The sequence below is a fragment of the Rattus norvegicus genome, chromosome 8 (assembly GCF_036323735.1).
Source record: "Rattus norvegicus strain BN/NHsdMcwi chromosome 8, GRCr8, whole genome shotgun sequence".
Classification (NCBI taxonomy): domain Eukaryota; kingdom Metazoa; phylum Chordata; class Mammalia; order Rodentia; family Muridae; genus Rattus; species Rattus norvegicus.
The window spans coordinates 80752116-80770728 of NC_086026.1; the positions used below are offsets into that span (position 1 = coordinate 80752116).

The window sequence follows — 18613 nt, forward strand, 5'->3', positions numbered from 1 at the left end:
TTTTCTAACTCTCTAAATAATTGGAATTAAGGTTAAAAGTCTGGACTGTTGTTCCATGAATGTCTGTCCCCAAGCTCCTATATACGCAGGAGTAAGATGGCCAAATATATAAACAAGAAAACTGCCAATATTACAAGTAATGACTGCTTTTCTGCTGTGGGGAAAACATACTACTTTCTTCTCTGTTTCCTCTCTTTCTTCTTGCAGTGAAGGGTCACACACTTAAGGTCACGCCATCTGGATGTGGAAAGCTGAAAGTGGTGTCGAGTCCCAGCATTTGCTTTTGGGAATCCCATTGCTAGTGTACTGGATCACATCTGTGTTACCTTTGCAGTACAAAATGTCACAAGATGGGGTTAAGGAGAAGGTTCAGTTGACACAGTGCTGTGGCTCAGTCCCCAGAAGACATGTGACAAGCTGGCTGTGGTGGTGCCTGCTTGGTATCCACACACAGCAGGCAGACAAGTGAAGAGAGCTCACTCACTGGCCAGCCAGCCAACCAGGTCAGTGGGTTCTTAATGAGTGAGTCTCTCTTTTAAAAGAGGTTAAAGTAGGCAGCTTCTTGAGGTTTAACACCCAAGGTTGTCCTCTCTTCTCAAGGGCATATACATGAGCACACATATACATGGAAAAAGTCACAGGAGTTTTCTGTTGGAAAACCCTGTGTTTATCTTTTGGGATTTGTATCTGTTCCCATAGCAATCAAAAGTACAAAGAGACCCATGGAAGGCCCCACGGGAATAATTGAGGGACTTTTGCCTTTCCTGATATTGTCTTTGACTACCATTCTGCATTTCTCCTGAGGCTATCCAATGGCTTTGCACATTACTTACTGTCATTCAAACTCGCTACAAATTCTAGGATAGGGACATGTCACATAGGGGTGTGTGTGTGTGTGTGTGTGTGTGTGTGTGTGTGTTCTTTATAAACTAGTATTTCCAGGTTTAGCAGCAGCAGCCAGTTAGTCACAGTCCCCCTGAAGGGGAAATATGCATGCAGGAAGCAAGGCTTCTTGTTGTTTGCTTCTGGTTGTCCAAAATGGATGCTCATGTCCTGTCATTGAATGCCTCTTGTTCTGGCCCTGTGCCTTCCACACATTTATAGTTGAGAAGTAGTTAACTTTCCTCTACTGCTACAAAGACATCTAGTATCCCTCCTTCTGTTTTCAGTGGCCTTCCCAGAATGCAATGGAGGACAACAGGATTGTTCATTTAGTTCTGTTTTCTAGTGGCTATGAATCCGGGTTTTTATCCCAAACATTACTGATGTTCACATGAGAGCACCTTATTCCCCCAAAGATCCTTGGACTTCAATGTCTACAAAAAGCCATCACTTGGGAGGAAGTGTGTGCAGAGGAACCAAAGAGCTCTACAGAAAGCAACAACAGCCAGAATTCTTGAGGTGAGGGTATTGAGGTGAGGGATTTTAAAAGTCAAAAGAAAAATATAAACTCAGGAACACAAAATGGCGGGAGGTGGGAGGATCTGAATTATATGCCAAGCACTTAAATGGTTGAAAAACATCTATTAATATCTCCAGATCTGGGCTGTTATGGTGGCTCCGCATGTAAAAGGTACCTGGTGCCAAGCCTGACCACCTGAGTTTGGTCTTGGAGATCCCCATGGTGGAAGGAGAGAACCAAACCAACTTTTGAAAGTTGCTTTCTGTCCTTCATATGCACGTCATGGACTGTGCACCCACAATTCTCTCCCAACACAATATAAATGTAAACATCTCCTATCCTGACATAGTAGTAATAGTTGTGTCTAGTCTGTGACTCACACACCTCTAGCTCTAAAGTCTATGTGAACAGGTTCTAAGTGCATTTTCTATGCCGTATTTTCTATGGCAAATTTGAGCTTTTAGAGATATTTCAATGACAGTCTTTCTTCTAAGCTATCTTTAGCCTAAAACTTTTCTGAATCTCCAAGATGTTTTCCTGCACATTAACTTAAGTTAAATTTTAGTCTTAGCATCAGACAAAACACAATGAAGTTAAACTCTTATTCACCTGCACATACACATCATCAGCTGCAGAGGGCGCTGATGCCTTTTTCCTCAGGCCTGGCAGAAAAGACTGCCAGCTGGGATCTCCTTTCCGTTCCTCATTTAAAGTGTGGTTACTGATAAAACGCAAAGCTCCAAGGCAGAGCTGGATCGCTCACTGTGGCGTGCATATGAAGTAGAGATGGCTATTACAAAAACCACAAACCTAGTTCCCACTTTTCAAATCATCTCCCGGAGTCCCCCAAACATGGAGGATCCTTTTCAAAAGCAAAGTATTGTGCTCTGTATTGAAGCAGAGATTTGAAATCATATCCAGTCAGTAACCCACATCCTGCAGCCGCAGATATTCCTTTCAGTAGAATATGGTGACCAGGCCACATTAAGAAACGAGGGAGTTAATATCTAGAGAATTTTTATAGCTAATAAATGGTCCAATCTCAGCCTCTTCTGGGCATTAGGAGGAAGAGCTAATTAAATGGGTGTTTAGATGGCCAATAAAAAAGTTAATATTGATGTTAAATAGGTGCATTTGTTTTTATAGAATTTTCATAATAGGTCCAAAATACTTCATTAAACATTTCTGGGTAAAAATAGGTAACGCTCTTTATAAAAGCTTTTGTTAATGAATAAAATGTATTTCCCTCTAAATATACTCTGTGTTAACCTTGTCTGTCAGAATTTTCAGGAAACATTTTAAATAAAGTGGCCAGGCACATCCCATTGGAGATGGATGAGACCATTAGGAGACACTTAGACTTGAAATGAGCTCTGAGATCATTCTGCATACAACATAAGGGCCCTGATTTTTTTTTTTAATATTTCAAACAATGTGCCTCTTTCAAATCATTAGACATAAAGACATTTAAGGAACTGATTCGATTATCCGGGATGATAGAAAGGCTATAACATGTGATTTATTTTTTGGAAGATAAATTACAATGCCAGCATATCAGTTAGAAAAGGTAGGCTGTCAGCGTGGTTAGTGATGGAAAGTGGAAGCCATTAAGCAGGCCATCTGACGCTGAGATGCTTCCAGAACATAGAGGTTTGAAGTCCCAGCTGAGTGTTCATTGAAACAAAGGTACCTTCCTGGAGAGAAATCTTTATGTCCCATTCAGGTTCCTTTGTTGATTTAGAAAGCACATTTCTTTTTTCTTTTTTTTTTTTTCTATTTTTCGGAGCTGGGGCACATTTCTTAATAAATACTTGCATACTCTTAAAATATGCAGCCCAAATTGTTAGGGTTGTATCCCTTAAAGATGACCTTCACATAAAACCCAGGCCTTGAAATTACAGCATTGTGTTCTATGTTTCAGGTGAGGAAATATGAGGCAAGAATTTATTTTTCTCCTCTACAACTCCAGGATATTGGCTCCACTGGGCCTAATAAATTGTTTTCACAAGGAAACAGAGCATTCTGTAGCTTAGGTTACCTGATGCAGGGCGTTTCAAATGAGATGTATCCAAAACAATAAATAATTACAGGTTGGGGGGGTGGGGAGGAGGAACGTTGTAAGGGTGGGAAAAAGACGTCGTAACTAAATCAGGGGCAAAGACCAAAACTTAGAAATAGGAAGATCATTTCCAAAATTATACGTTCTACAGAGGAAATGAGACAGTGACAAAACAAGATAATAAAGAAAAAGGACAAAAGAAAGAAAACATCGAGGAGAGACATGGAGAGGGTCTTCAGCATAGAGGAACGTAAGTGCTGGGAGTCTACAACACGCAGACTGAAGAAGTATTATGGCTGCAACACTCTGTTCCCTGCTACATTTTGTTCCCATCTTGAAGTGAAGCTGTTGATCCAAAGGAGGATATAATCTGGAGTTTAAGATGCAGACGGTTTTCCTATGGAGGAAAGCATCTTACAAATGCTTGAACATAAACATGCATAGCAAACGATGGGACAAGTAAGGAAGCTTACAGCTTCAAAAAAAAAAAAGTGCTCTCTACTTGGAGAAGGTCAGAAGGTCTGTCCACTGTGGGAGTGGACAGCTACAATACTTTTGTCTCGGAACAGCCAATAGGAATGCTTTACAGTGCCTAGTGTTGTTTTAGGGACCGAGAAAGGCAGATGGGAAATAGAAGACTCAGGTCCTGTACTATCACTTCACCGTCTAATTACAAAGTGTTAAGGGAAAGGGGCCACGAGGGAACCATCCAAACCAGCTGTCATTGAGCATGACCTAGGAGATGTCCAGAGATGCTAAGTCAAAATACACACCCTTAACTCCCAAGACAGAACTCAATTTACCTGCACCAAATGTTGATAATGATCCATGCATACTGACTGGTCTTTCAAATTGCAGTTAGCAAGTAAGAGAGGGGTCAAAGGGGCAAACTTTCGGCTTATGCTTTTAGGCAATCCTTCCAGACCATTTTCAGCCTTCCGACACAACACAAGTTTCCCCGTTTGCGTTCTTCCTCAAAGACTTCTAATGGGTTTTCAGTACTTCCATCAAGATCCCCAGAAGCATTTAGGCTCCCACAAGCTGGAGTTAACTGCCTTACCCGCCTTGTGTGCTGCTCCCCCGGTTGCATCTGATACTCCCTGGAACATTCTTGCACAGCTCTAGGGGTTCAGGTGCCTTTGCAGACTCTGCGGCAGTTTTTCTACCTCTACCAGCGAAGTTTCACTTCTCTAGCTACAAGCAGGGCAAAGGTCAGCTTCCCTAGTTACTCAGCCTCGGCTTTAGGTGGAGCACCAAGGTCCTTGCTCCACGTCTGAGAGCTGTCCCTCCTGTAGTCAGTGATCCTATAGATCTATAGGAAAGGTTCTGAGCTTACCCGGGAGCAAGGCTAGATTCATCTAGTTTTAAAGTGACCTCCAGCATTGTGCCCTGCTTGAAAGATGGGGAAAATACCTCTGAACAAAACAAACGAACAACAAAAATAAAACACTCCAAACAAAAACTACAATAACAAGTCGAAGAACAGCAACAAAAACGATTTTCTGGGGCTTTTGCTCTTCCTTCGCCAAATCCTGAGATCACCCTCCCGCCCCCACGGCAAACACACAAACACGCACGCACGCACGCGCGCGCGTTCTCCCTCCTATAAGGGAGGATGAACTTCTAACCCTTTTGTCTCCACCTCCCCGGTGGGGTGCTGGAATTATAGGCATGCATCACTACCCCAGTTCTGTGTGGTGCTGGCAACTGAATCCAGCATTCTAGGCAAGCACTCTACCCACACAGCTACCTCCCCACCAAGTTCTTATTCTCAGTATCTGGTCCTCTACTGTTTAAATAAGAGCGATTCTTGGGAGTATATTCGGTTATTATGACATACTCTTCGGCCATAAATGGTCCCTGTGAATGGAAACCTCTCAGCTGCTCAAATTAAGCTCTATTGTTGCTCTACGATGCAGCCCACTCGGATCACTTTAGGCAGATTCTCAGAGCCTGAAACTGTCTCACAAACTCAATTAAGACAACAGCATTCTGTCTGCGTAGAATTTAAGCACCAATCATTAGGGAATTTTAGTTAATGACCACATCTATAGTAAGCGTTTTGTCGTAAACAACATGCAAAGAAATGATTCTGAGTCAAGGAGTTCTGAAAATGAAGGTAAGAATGAAGCAGTTGCTTGGGAGTTCAGTCTTCCACAGAAAAACGGGTGGAATCTGTGGGTAAAACCGTGAGGCTTTCACAGGGATCGAGGCGGAAAGCCTTATAAGGAGCTGTCTACATGGGGCCCTGACATTAGTCCAGTGACGCTCCCACGCTAAGTGGAGGGAACTGTTCCTGATCAGCGCCCATCTTTACTTAATTGTGAGGCTGCTTGTAGGACGAGAAGGGAATGGAGAGGGAAGCTCAACCCGGAGGTCTGACAGGATGCCCTGAAGAGCAACAGACAATCCCGAGGGTTTATGGTGTGGTTGGGATCAGGAAAAGAAAGGGCTGGGAGGAGAACATCAAGGACTGGAACTAACTACCTAACCCAGGGCAGATGAAGCCCACGGCCTCAGGCACAGCTAGGCCGCGGGGCCGGCAGAGGGCAGCAGTTGGGCTGAGAAGGCTGGCGGGGGCCAGCGCGGCGTCGGCGGTTCCAGAAGGTTCTCCTCCGGAGTGTGGGGAGCATCTATTACCCCACCAGCGGCCACGCGCCCTTCGCGCCACGTGAAAGCCTGGGCGAAGGCTCTCTCGGTCTGCTCCGGACCGCGGGGGTTGGAGGAGAGCGAGTGGAAGGAAGGGCGCATAGCTCGGCAGGGCTGGAGCTCGGGCGCCTCTCCTCCGGGTCGGTCAGCGCTTAAGGCTCGCGGGGCCGCCATCAGCCAGCGCGGTCCGGCCGAGGCGGCGCTCCGGCCGTCGAGGCCCACGGGGGCGCCCGCGGGAGCGTGGGCCGCGGACTTGACCGTGCGGGCGCCGCGCACGGCCGTATGCAAATGTCCTCATGGGCCGGCCCCCCGCGCCTGTGGGCCGCACGTCCAATAAGAAGCGCCCCCCGCTTGACACCTGCCTATATACAGCGAGCGCGCCCCGGCCGCGCAGCGCCCCGCGCACACCCACCCGCGGCCGCCCATGACTTCCAGCGAGATCGCCATGCCCGGCGAGGTGAAGGCCGACCCCGCCGCGCTCATGGCCTCGCTGCAGCTCCTGCCGTCACCCACGCCCAACCTCGAGATCAAGTACACCAAGGTAAAGCCGTCCTGCGGACGCTGCCTAGAAGCGTCCTCTAGATCTCTTCGGTGACCGGGTCCCGGAGGTCGCCTGTCATCCCCGCGCCTCCGCGGGGACCGCGATGCGGGCTTCTGAAGTTCCTCCCTGGCTTGGGGAGAGTCTGAGGGAACCGGTCCCAACCAGAAGGCAATGCGGGGTCCGCCGGGGGCGGCGGACCGTGGGGACTGCCTGGGGGGGTGGGATTTCTCAGAGCAGACCTGGGTCTGGTTCTGGGGATCCCTACGACTCCTTAGAACCGGCTAGGGTCCAGTCCTGAGGTCCCCTAGATGTCCCTAGGGCAGAACGAGGCTTAGTTCTGGGGTCCCTTAGATCTCAGAGCAGACCAGGGTCCGGTTCTGAGATTCCCCAGTTTTATCAGAGCAAATGGAGTTCTGCTCTGGGGTCCCCAAGTCCTGGCTCCAGCTGGCAGGGGTGTTCCTCTGGGCTTCCTCAGCGCATACCGGGGTGCAGTTCTCCCAGTCCCTCGGTCTCAGAGCAGACCAGGGTTCCCCGCCAGGTTGGCGTTGCAGTCCAGTGTCGCCCGGCGGTCCTTCGGATCCAGGGCTGTGCGACCGCGCCGGGTTAGCTTCCCTCAGAGCCCAGTCGCTGAAGGGTTGTCAGGACCCGAGTCCCACAGACTTCGCGGGGACCTGGCGGAGACGCAATAGGTCTAAGTCAGGATTTCCTCCGGATTTTGTAGGCAATGGACATTTTAGAAAAAGGGAAAACAACCGAATTCACGCAAATTAGGGAGCTCACTTTTGCACTGATAAGCCTAATGATTTTTTCCTAACGAATTCTGACATCTTAGTTTGTCAAGCACGAATTATTGTCGTTAAACTGCATTAAAAAGCAATACACGCCCGCTGCCCCATGTAAATTGATCCTCCACCACCACCGTTCTCAGGGGGAAAAAAATATCCACGAGGGAAATTTGTGAAATACATACACAAGGGGATTGAATGTAATAGCAAAGAGGCGACTGTAGCCTTTAAAGCCACACTTCCTGAGAGTTTATTTTAGAATACTCTTGTTTGATTTTCATTCCTACCGCAAACTTTTGCCAGTTAAATGCAGCGCACGCACAAGATACAGCTGGTAAGTGTTCCACCGCGAGCATTAGACGATACGCGAAATGTAGAGAAGTTAAGTTGCTCGCATCTGACAACTGTTAACGTCGAAAGAGAAATGCAAAAACGTCGTTTCTTAATTTTTGTTGCATTGAGTTTCAGAATAAGGATCGGTAGGATTCGTCTTTTTGAATGTGGATTTAGGTGGAGTTAATGTACCTGTTAGCTTTTAGATGGTGTGACAAATTTTTGAAAGCCATTTTAATGAGAGGTCGTTAATGGTTATAGCCCTTTAGGCATTGTTTGCATAACAATAGTGCCAGTGTGTGGCACATCTCGGGGTTTAGGAACAAGCCAGGAAAGCATGCACATAAAAGTTTTGTTTTATGAGGGTCCCTAACCTCTTCAGATGCGCTTTAGAGATCTTAAGAGGCAAGATCCACACGTGATTCCAGAGGGTTTGTTTTACACGTTTGATCAGATTATCCTAACAGCCCCTGAAAGTCTGCAGTAGATATCTTTTTTCAGAATTTCATTTGGAAGCTCCTCCAATTCTGCTTTTCTCTAGCCACCCCCTCTCTTCTCTCTCTTGTTCTACCCCAGTAGGAAAGACAACTGATTTATAGCTAATTGGAGCCTTTAATGTCGAGTCTTTTTAGCTCCATGAAGACTTTTATCCAGTATCCACTTTCCCACTTATTACCAAGAAAAACAATCAGAAATGAAATAATGGATTGTAACTTGATTCTTTAATTTGTGGGGAGGAGGCGCCTTATTTTTTGTCTTGACAAACAACCCTCGTAAATGGTGGAGTAACGCTCATCTACAGGCGAGCTCTTTCACAAAAACTTTGTAAAGTCAGGTATCTGTGAACACTGGAGCAGCTTCTGTGCCCAACTCTTCAGTGAGACTTCTACATTTTCTAAGACAGGAATCATGAAGAACCAGCTCTAGTTCAGTTTATTTAACGGAAAGATCAGTGACTGCTCTTTTGGTAGCCTAAGGTCTTTTTTTTTCTCCACCTCCCTCTTCAAAAGAAAGAGTTGGGAGGTCTTTTAAAAATTCATTCATGATCAAAAACGAGGAGGAATGTATTAACAATTTCAAACAGAAAAATGGACTAGGTAGATAGGCAGTCCTTTAGTGCTATCATATTTGTTAGGAAAAAATTTAAAAGTAGTATGCCTTGGGATCTGTTGAAAAAGAGGAAACAAAACATTTGTATCAAATAAAGTTACTATATGGCAAATAAATTTATCATTAATTCTGTATCATTAAACATGTTCTTATTGAATGATACTGTGACTTTTCTATGTGATCTGACAAGAATATAAACTGATTAATGACCAACATAACTGGTCAGATTATGAAAGTTTAAAAAGTAAGTTCTTCGAATATTTTGCATTTGTGATCGTGCATTTATTAGCCATTTTCATCATTTTACATCTTCTTCCAAAAGGACTTTGCACTTTTAAAATGAAGGAATGGGGAAAATAGCCAATATTATGTTAATGCCAATTTCTGTCAAAGGTTCTGTAAAAACAAATGCTGTGAAAGCAAAGTTCAATCTAGAAGCATTCTGAAAGAGCTTAAGTGTGGCTTTGTATTGGCTTTTAAGTAATTGCATTCCATTAAAAATAAAACAAGCCTGTGGCTTGCTCCAAGTTCTAATGTCCATTTTAGACTAAGGATAAATGACAGTAGTGCCTTTGGAATATGTCTGTTTTCTTCTTCTCCTAATACAGGAACCTAGACAACAAGTTTCTTAAATGATTCTTGCTAGGGAATGGGGGTTTTGTTTGTTTCAAGATGTACAGTCAAGGAAGAAGAGCACTGATGTAAGACAAGCGTGGAGGGCACCCGTGTGGAGCTGAGAGAGTGCATGCTCCTTTGTGTTCTTTGAAGACTGCTCAATAGTTGATCTGATTGTGTTTCGCTGTGCGTTTCTCAGTTTTTCTGAGTTATTTCTGTTTTATCTGCCTGGCTTTTTGCATCGCCAGCCATGTTCTGGGAGCGCGCACATTGTAAAACTAAGGCTTAGCATTCTCCTAAGAACTGCCCCTGACTTCTGGGAGGGGTGGGGTCTCTCTTCCTCTCAGGATGTCCCTTCCCTCCTTCTTTCTCTCTCCCTTTCACAGATTCCCAGGTCTTTAAAAAAGTTTATTTTGCTGCCTTTCTGCTTTCTCTGTTGGCTCCATCTTTCCTTCTGGCTCTACTGGTTCATTCCTGGAGTGAGCAACTGAAAAAATGCCCGTAGCTGACAACATGAGGCTGCTCTCCAGCATTTGATACTTTGGAGAGGTATTAGGGTCCACGAAGAGGGCATTTTTGGGCACTGTATGTTACACCTACAAGAGAAAACACAAAAGGCAGCTCACTGGGAAACATCAGGACAAATGTACATCTGGGTACCTATTGTTTATTCTTTTATCATTCATTTAATAACCTTTTAATAAGTGCACTCTGTTTGCTGGGGTCAATTTCAACTCAGTTCAAAGGGTTTTTTGAGGCGCCGTGTCCTTAACAACAGTGTAAATTGGATTATGGAACTGCTGCCTTCTAGGAACTTAAAGTCTTATTAGGAAGGTTGAATGCCAAAATTTTCTTTTCAACATATCAGTAGATCAGTTGATCAACATAATGAGAATATTTCAACATCGCCTGCATTTTCATAGGGCCAATTGCTTTACTTAGCATTTTCACACATGCACACATTTTTAGTTCTGTAAAATCCTTAGAAAGAGAATAAAAACAGAAATAATTGATAAGGGAGAACTTGGCCTCGAATTTTAAAAAGAGACAGAGCATTCCTGCCATACTCTTACTTTTCTTATTTCTGACACCTCTTTTTAAATGTAGAAAGCCTAGATCTTCGCTTTTTGTGCTACTTCTAATGGAAACAGGAGAATGGGACACTGATCTACTCCACTTAGAAGAGTCTCTATGATTTTCCTCAAAATACATTTAATTTTAGGTGTATTTCGGTATCCCTAAGTATGTGTGTGTGTACTACATGTGTACGAGTGTCTGAGGAGCCCAGGGAAGGCTGGGTGTCATATCCTCTAAAGCTGGAGCCTGCGAGCCACTTGATGTAAGTGCTAGGAACCAAACCCAGGTCCTCTGCGAGAATAGCAAGTGCTTTCAGCCACTTGAGCCATATTTCCAGCACCACCTTTATAATTTTTGATTCATTGACTTTAATTACTATTTGTTATTTTTGTTGTTATTCTTGGTCATCACCTCATCGTTCTTTTGGATCTTGCCCTTATGGATCTCATTCTAAACCTTCATTCCAAATCCTACTCATGGTCGTTGTGCTAATAAATTATCCATCTAGCTGCCAGTATATAGAGGACTTTTACCTATCCCTCCTTCCCTCCCTCCCTCCCTCCCTTTCAGAATCTGGGAAGATGGCAAAGTACTTGGCCTTCAAGAATGAGGGCCTGATATCCTCTCCTCACCACACATGTAAAAAGCTGGGTGAGACAGCCCACGGCCATAGTCTCATTACTGGCAATATGGACAGGAAATTCCCTGGGGCCTGCTGACCTACTAGTCTGACTGAATTGGTGAGCTCCAGGTTCAGCGAGAGGCTTTGTCTTCAAAAATAAGGTGAAGAGTAGTCAAGGAGGATATCTCACATTGACCTATGACCTCCACATCCTCTACTTCCCCCACACAAGCAGTAAAATACCTTTTAAAAATAAATATACAGCCTTTTAAACAAGGAATATGCGTCCCCTTTTAACCAAGAATAGCTAAATAATGTCATTATGGAACTTGGCTTAGATAAGTCTCCTGAGGCCCTGGCTTTCTACTTCAGAGACTGGATTATCACAGGGGACCATCATTTACTGAGGCATGGTGAACAACAGTTAAAGAATGGTGAACAACAGTTATAGAATTGTGAACAACAGTTATAGAATGGTGAACAACAGTTTTTCTATTTCAGTGAAGACTTAGACACCTGCTCTGTGAGGTCTGACTTCAGTCTAGCCAACTAGACTGGCTTTTTAAAGAAAAGCCAGTCATGTCTACTTGGTTTTCTCTCTTTTCCATTAGTGAATCTCAGTGATCCAACCATGACCAAGCCTTAGCATCTCAAGTCCCAATTGCTGGTCCTCCTCAGTGAAATAATGAGATGCAAATACCAATGTGTGATTTTGTATCTTTCGCTGTTGTTTGTTTGTGTCATTTTACTAACAGTTTACTGTGGTTGACAGACTGCACAGCCCACCTGGTTGTCTAAATATAGTTTCATTGTAACACAACCCTGTGTGTTCAGTAACATATTGTCTATGGTTTCATTTGGATTGCAATATCAGAGTTGAGTCCTTGTAACAGAGACCATATGGCCCACATTTTGAGAAACGTTTACAAGCCCTTGCCATGGAAAAAAGAAATGGTTTGAGCTAAAATAGGTATTTGATCTAATCCTGGTCAAGCATGTATTTCTTGACTATGTGAACAGTTAACATATATTAAACACATGGTGTCATGTCTTAGAAAGGAAGTAGTCAAGAGTATGTATGGGCTTCTCTCAAGGAGTCTCTTTATTGAGTTTCAGTTTCTACACTGATCAAAATTGGAATAGTAGTACCTGCTTCTCAGGGGTCTCATGAGTGCTAAACAAGAAAGTATTTATATAGACAATCAGCTAGTGTTAATTTTTGTTTTGCAGGCATAATGATTTCATTTAGATCATCATTATTATATTTGTAGTTCCAAATTGAAAGTGGCCAATTTTAAGAAAGGTCAGAATTGAGTTCTTATATGTTTACAGTGTATTCTGTACTCCCTCAGCATTTCTTCAGCAGGTTATTATATTTATCAAAAAGTCACTAAATCCATTTTCCAGCAAGTGTTTTAATAACAAATTCTTTATCTGACTCTTGAGTCAGATTTAACATTAATATATTCAGTTGGCTGGACTGAAATGCCAAGTTCTGAATACTTTTAAAATAGTTTGAACAAAGATGTAGCCAGAACTCAGAAGGTAGTTATCTTTTGGCAATGGAATGGTGTCTTTGATTTATGTAATCTGAAACTGAAAAAACTTTCGCTGGCTTTGACTACCCAAGATAATGCCTCAATTTGGGAACAGGGGACAGTCACCTTCCAGAAAGTGAAATATCTCTAGTGACTAATTGACAGCTTTCCTGGCCTCTTCTTAATGTCTTTATTTATGATGACAGGTCATTTGAGACCCTTCATTTCCTCTCAAGCACAAATCGAATGTCAACAGAGCAAGTTGTCACTATGCCACTTGGACTAATTTTTAGCTGCCTTTCAGACATTCTTAAAACCCTACTCCACGTAACCGTTCAAATGTTCCAAATTGGGAATTTCTTCTCTTGGTATTTATTACTTGTTTGTATTGTTTTAATATGGAATTGTATTTCAATTGTTTCCTTTTTAAATTATTAACTTTTTCCTAATAGGTGAGCTCTCTGCCACCAAAACGCCTAAAATCTTAACTTTCACTAGTGTATTTACTTAAGTCTCTGTCACGTGTCTCAGGCTTTGGAAGTTCCTGTGGGAATAACCATTGAATGGCTGCAGCACCCTGACTTTTGCAGGGCCCAGTGCTTTCCCAGGACTCACATGGGAGTTAATTGCCCTCCTCTCAATGTGGTTAAAAATTAGGATGTCCTGGGGTAAACATTCTTATTTTTATTCTAGAAAGAAGCCTTCCTGCTACAGCAGTTGGGCATTGATGCCTGGAGCACTTATCTGCTCAGCCTCCTTACCCACATTTGAGTTCTGGAGAACCAAAGTAGAAGTTTCTTTATCCCTAGATCTCCTGAAAGACACAGTTTGCTGTCCTGATGCAACTATAAACATCTGTCTCTTATTTGTAAGAATTTAGGGGAATATGAATATGAAAATTCCTTCTAATATTCATTACTAAAGTTTAGAAAACACTTCAGGGGGCTGGGGATTTAGCTCAGTGGTAGAGCGCTTACCTAGGAAGCGCAAGGCCCTGGGTTCGGTCCCCAGCTCCGAAAAAAAAGAACCAAAAAAAAAAAAAAAAGAAAACACTTCAGAATAATTAAGAGATTATATTTATATATTTAACCATAATTTTCTTTTGTCTAGCCTAACCCTGCCTATTTTAAGTTTGATACTTCAAGCGTTTTGCTTGAAGACAAAATGCTGTCGGTCACAAATCCTTTCGTGTAAATAGAACTGCTCCAGGAATTAAGTCTGACAAGATATTGAAAATTTAACAAACTCACTAATAAACAAAAATAACCCATTTTCTCTTTTTTCAGCCACCAGGGCCTATAGCAAATCTAAGGACTGGGTATGATGATGTAAAAATTTAGGGAAATAAGGTACAATAACAAGACATTGGCTAGGAGAAGGAAATTGGGAAATGCCTGTGTGAATTTATGGGAACAACTGGAGGTCTTTCCATAGGAGTAAAATTTGCACTTCCTCAGCAAATCCTTTGTTGGGAGGAGATTAGGAGTCAATATGAAACTTTGGTTTCATTCCCTAGCAAACATGAAACTGTATTTTAAGCCTGACATTCACGATACCAGTGTAACTTGGTAGAGAGGCTTTCCATGTTTTAATTTTATATTCTTTATGTGTGTGTTGCTTGAGTGTTTGTCTGTGTCTTGTGTCTGTGTCTGGTGCTCAAGAAGGTCAGAAGAAAGTGGTAGAATTCTCTAGAATTAGGGTTATAGATGGTCGTGGTCGTCATGTGGGTGATGGGAATTGAATCCAGGCTATCATGTGCTCTTAAGTGTTGAGCCATCTTTCTAGCTCCAGAGAAAGCTATCTAGTTGTATTGCCTAGGGTCAGTTTTTAACTGGAACTGGAGCTATCCTTTTGCTACAGGAATTTGCTCATTCATTTATCAGTTTAGCATTTATTAAGGCCTCTTTTGTACAAAACTTTGGTAGTTACTGTCTGACACAAGATGATACATAGATGTGGTCATCACTGGGAAGAACCTGAGGAGAAATCCCACTCAGCCACAGAGTGAGGATGCACACGTAAGTGACTCTCATGAGTGATCACAGAATAAGAGTGTATCAAGTGCTGGAGGAGTCAGAAGTAAGGAGACTTTTCAGGCTGGTCGAACAGGTCACTGTATTGTTAGATTATAAGAGGAATCGATATATGAAAAGGTATGGATGGTAACCTACATGTGTGTGTGTGCGTGTGTATGCGTGCGTGTGTGTGTGTATGAATATAATAATAGTTCATATCACGGATGATTTTCCAATCTCAGGTTGAAGCTGCCTCTAGTAAAAGAGTCATGAAACACATGTACGCTACCTGACATCACAGCTTAGCAACAGTGTGCTGCAGAGGAAGCTCGTGCATTCCAACACAGAGCTTCTAGAGCTGTGGCTCCCTCCCAGAGTCACCCGAGGGGGGTCTTTTTCATTCCCCCTGCTGGGGAAAAGAGCAGCATTTGAAATGTAGTTTTTACTGGATGGATATTGATTGCTTTTAAGCATAAATTTGAAAATCTCAAGTGAAGCCCTCATGAATTGGAGACCATCTGTAATTACCACGTCTTCAAGAGTTGCACTGAGACCCTCCTGCAAACTCCTCCCGTTCCCTGTTTCTTCCTCAGAGGTATTCGTCTTTATCTAATCCATGCGCACAGGTGAATCCATAAACACCATGTTGTTGTTCTGCATGCTGAGATGTTCTGTGTAGGTGTTGCATGCTACATATGTCTTCTGATAGATTTTGCTTTGCTTGGCATCATATTTCCAAGGTTCACCTGTGCTGCTGGGTGAACCCACAACTTATTCATTGTCATTATTATATATTATTTCATACTGTGTCTCTCTCCTAATTTTAATTTAATCAACTACTGACATAGAAAATAGTTTCGATATCGGGCATGAGAATGATACTGTGGTAAGCAGCCTTCAGTATGTCTCCTTGTATAACTCATAAAGAACTCCACATACAAGAGATCTGCTGGCTTGTGACTGTGCTCTGAAGGTTCAAATGGAAATGCCATGTCTAATATGATTCTATAAGTTTCCATCTTTGCTATGAGCCCTCTAGTGTCCCCACTGCTCAATATCCTCAGCCGTACTTGAGTTCTGATATTTGCCAGACTTGACAGTCTAAAAAGGGTGACACTTACTGCTGACATTTTCTCGATTTCTTGTGACACTAAGCATCTTATATTCATTTGCCATTTGGTTTGGCTCCTAGGTAAACCAGCTATTTTTCCCTTATTTTTCTGTGTATATGTGTTAGTGTTGACTTAGAGTAATTTTTTTCATTTTCAGAATTGTAGTCCTTTGTCAGATATCTAATGTGCAAACATTTTCTTCTTGATTATATTCTTTGCCATACTTTTTGTCTCATTTTCATAGAGTTTTAAATGCAAATGAAGACATTTTGTTTCCTGACTAAGAAACACAATGTAATTTGAAGTGCTTCGGGTGTTCTCACATTGTCCTGAAAGTTTTTATTTTTTTCTTCTTCTTCTTTTTTTCCTTTTCTTCTTTTTTCTTTTTTTTTTCTTTTTTTTTCGGAGCTGGGGACCGAACCCATGGCCTTGTGCTTGCTAGGCAAGCGCTCTACCACTGAGCTAAATCCCCAACCCCGAAAGTTTTATTTTTATTATTGGGAGTTTTGTTTTTGTATTTATGTCATGATCTCCTTGGGATTGGGATTGTTTATGTGCAAAGGCACATAAATGTGGAGAGCACTTAAATGGATAGGGCAAATGATGTGGCTTAGAGAAAATCAGTTTTATTAATGGGTATATTGTTTTGCATTGTCTTTGAATTTTGTTCAGTGTAATCCTATAATAAAATTAGGACATCTAGATTGTATGGTCTCCAAGCCTGGTCTTCTCTGTTTTGGGAGATGCTAAGAAATTGATGGATAATTTTAATAATATTGGATATTATTAGAATAAGGATACTTCTAAATGAACTTACTTTAAAACATTGAGATAATGTTTATTACAATTCACTCATGCCATATTTAATTATTCTTATAACATTCTTACGTTACCTATGATTATAAGTGCTTATACATTAGGCATTATTAAGCTGACATTTATGTAATGTCAGCTACTGTTATTCTCCCTCTTTGTCTCTTGCTTTCTCTCTTCTGTGAGTGTGTGTGTGTGTGTGTGTGTGTGTGTGTGTGCTGCTCTTCCAGAAGACATGCATTCAATTCCCAGCACCACACGCTAGCTCACAACGATTTGTAACTGACACTCTCTTCCAGCCTCTTTAGACACTCATTCATGTGGTACACAGACATATACTCAGGCAAACACTTGTATGCATAAAATAAAAGTAAGTAAAATCTCAAAAACAAAACAAAAAAACCCCAAGTAAGTGTGTGTTTCATCTCGCATGTGTAGAGAAATTGAATTATTCCTTCAGGATTGAAAATAACACCGTAGTCCATCCCACTTTAACACTTTAACTTATGTTTAAAAGTCAAAGCTTGTGTGCTACACATTTAACCTTGTGTTTGGATCTGCAGGCAGTGTGGTCCATGCAGTTGTGTGTGCCTAGAGTTACAAAGACTGCTGTCAGAGATTCTCTGTAACATGGAGTCCAGTCACTGGGTGTAGTCTCCCGTAACACCGAGCAAAGTTGGCTGCCTGATACACTTTTCCACAATGAACTTCTATGGCCTGTGTACCCATATTACTTACTTGTATTTCTTTGAAATTGTAGAACTTTGTGTTTGAGATTATACTTGTCTATATAAGCCTATTACTAAGTTGCAAATTCTTATTTATCAAGGTTTATCAAAAGGATGGGCTCTATGTATAGCTGTGTAGATGCTTTGGAAATGTTTGCTGAATGAATGACTACTGGAGAATTTATTATAAGTAGCTGCCAAATGGAACCGCTTCACATATGAGTCTATTTAATTCTATGGTAATCCTATGATATGAATATTAGAGTAATATCTCCCTTTTATAAGTGAAAATACTGAGCATATTTAAATTAAATGCCTTTTCCTGGCTCCTCAACCATAGTAGGTGACAATGCCAGCATGCTGTCCTTTTCTTTACTGTTGGTAACAGCAAGAAGTGCACAGGAACTCTAAGAAAAAAAAAATCCAATCCGGACCATGAGCTCTACTGACCTTTAACAATGCATTCCAAACCCAGTTCTTTGACTACAAACCCCAAATTTCCAGTTGAATGGTTAAAGAGAAAAGGCCAAGGGAGTGAAGGGAGACAATCTGACATCCTGGGTATGAACCACCTGCGTAGGTGTGATTCTGCCGGTGACTGTAAAGACAGAGGGTGTTGGAGGTTTCTCACAGGCTGAGGACTCACACACTGCCCCGAACAACACCTGTTTGCTTGCTTCTTTTTCATTTAAAAGGTGCTCCTCTTTGTCATGGTTATGGTGGTTCCCTTGGCAAAGGAGGGTGTGCTCCATGATTCATTCCTATTTGGAAGCTCCCCTCCCCCAGCTGATTATTTTGTATAATATTATTGTTACTTTCCCCAGTTACTTTTCAGAAAGAGTTGAGTGGAGATGTTTACTTTGGCTGCCTATGACAGCTTAACACCTGTCGGGTTCTGTGGGCCTGAGCAGGAACACAGAACAGCACAGCCCTGCATATCCAAAGCTTTCCAAGTAGGGTCAGTGACAGACAGAGGAGCTGACTGGGTGCATGACTACTTTTCATTGGAAATGACTCAAAACTCTATGCAAAGAAATGCTGACGTGAGTTGTCTCCTTTGTGGGATCTTAGAGCCTTTACATTCCTTTCTTCATTTTCAAAGAGGAGCTTTTTTCTCTTCACATCCTCAAAGCCCCATCCCTCACTCTGCCTCCTCCATTCTTACTCACATGTGTTTCTCTTCTGTGTCTCAGAAGTGTTTTTCTTGGGACAGA

At 42.3% G+C, this 18613-nt stretch overlaps 1 protein-coding gene across 1 annotated transcript in view; it reads left to right on the plus strand.

Moving 5' to 3' along the window:
* Nucleotides 1-6525: 6525 nt before the first annotated feature.
* Aldh1a2 (aldehyde dehydrogenase 1 family, member A2) overlaps nucleotides 6526-18613 on the plus strand; it is a 79251-nt gene continuing 67163 nt past the window's right edge. The window contains exon 1 of the mRNA NM_053896.2: nucleotides 6526-6651. Within this exon, the coding sequence (NP_446348.2) occupies nucleotides 6535-6651 (117 nt within the window). The 5' untranslated portion in view covers nucleotides 6526-6534. The remainder of the gene's footprint in view (nucleotides 6652-18613) is intronic.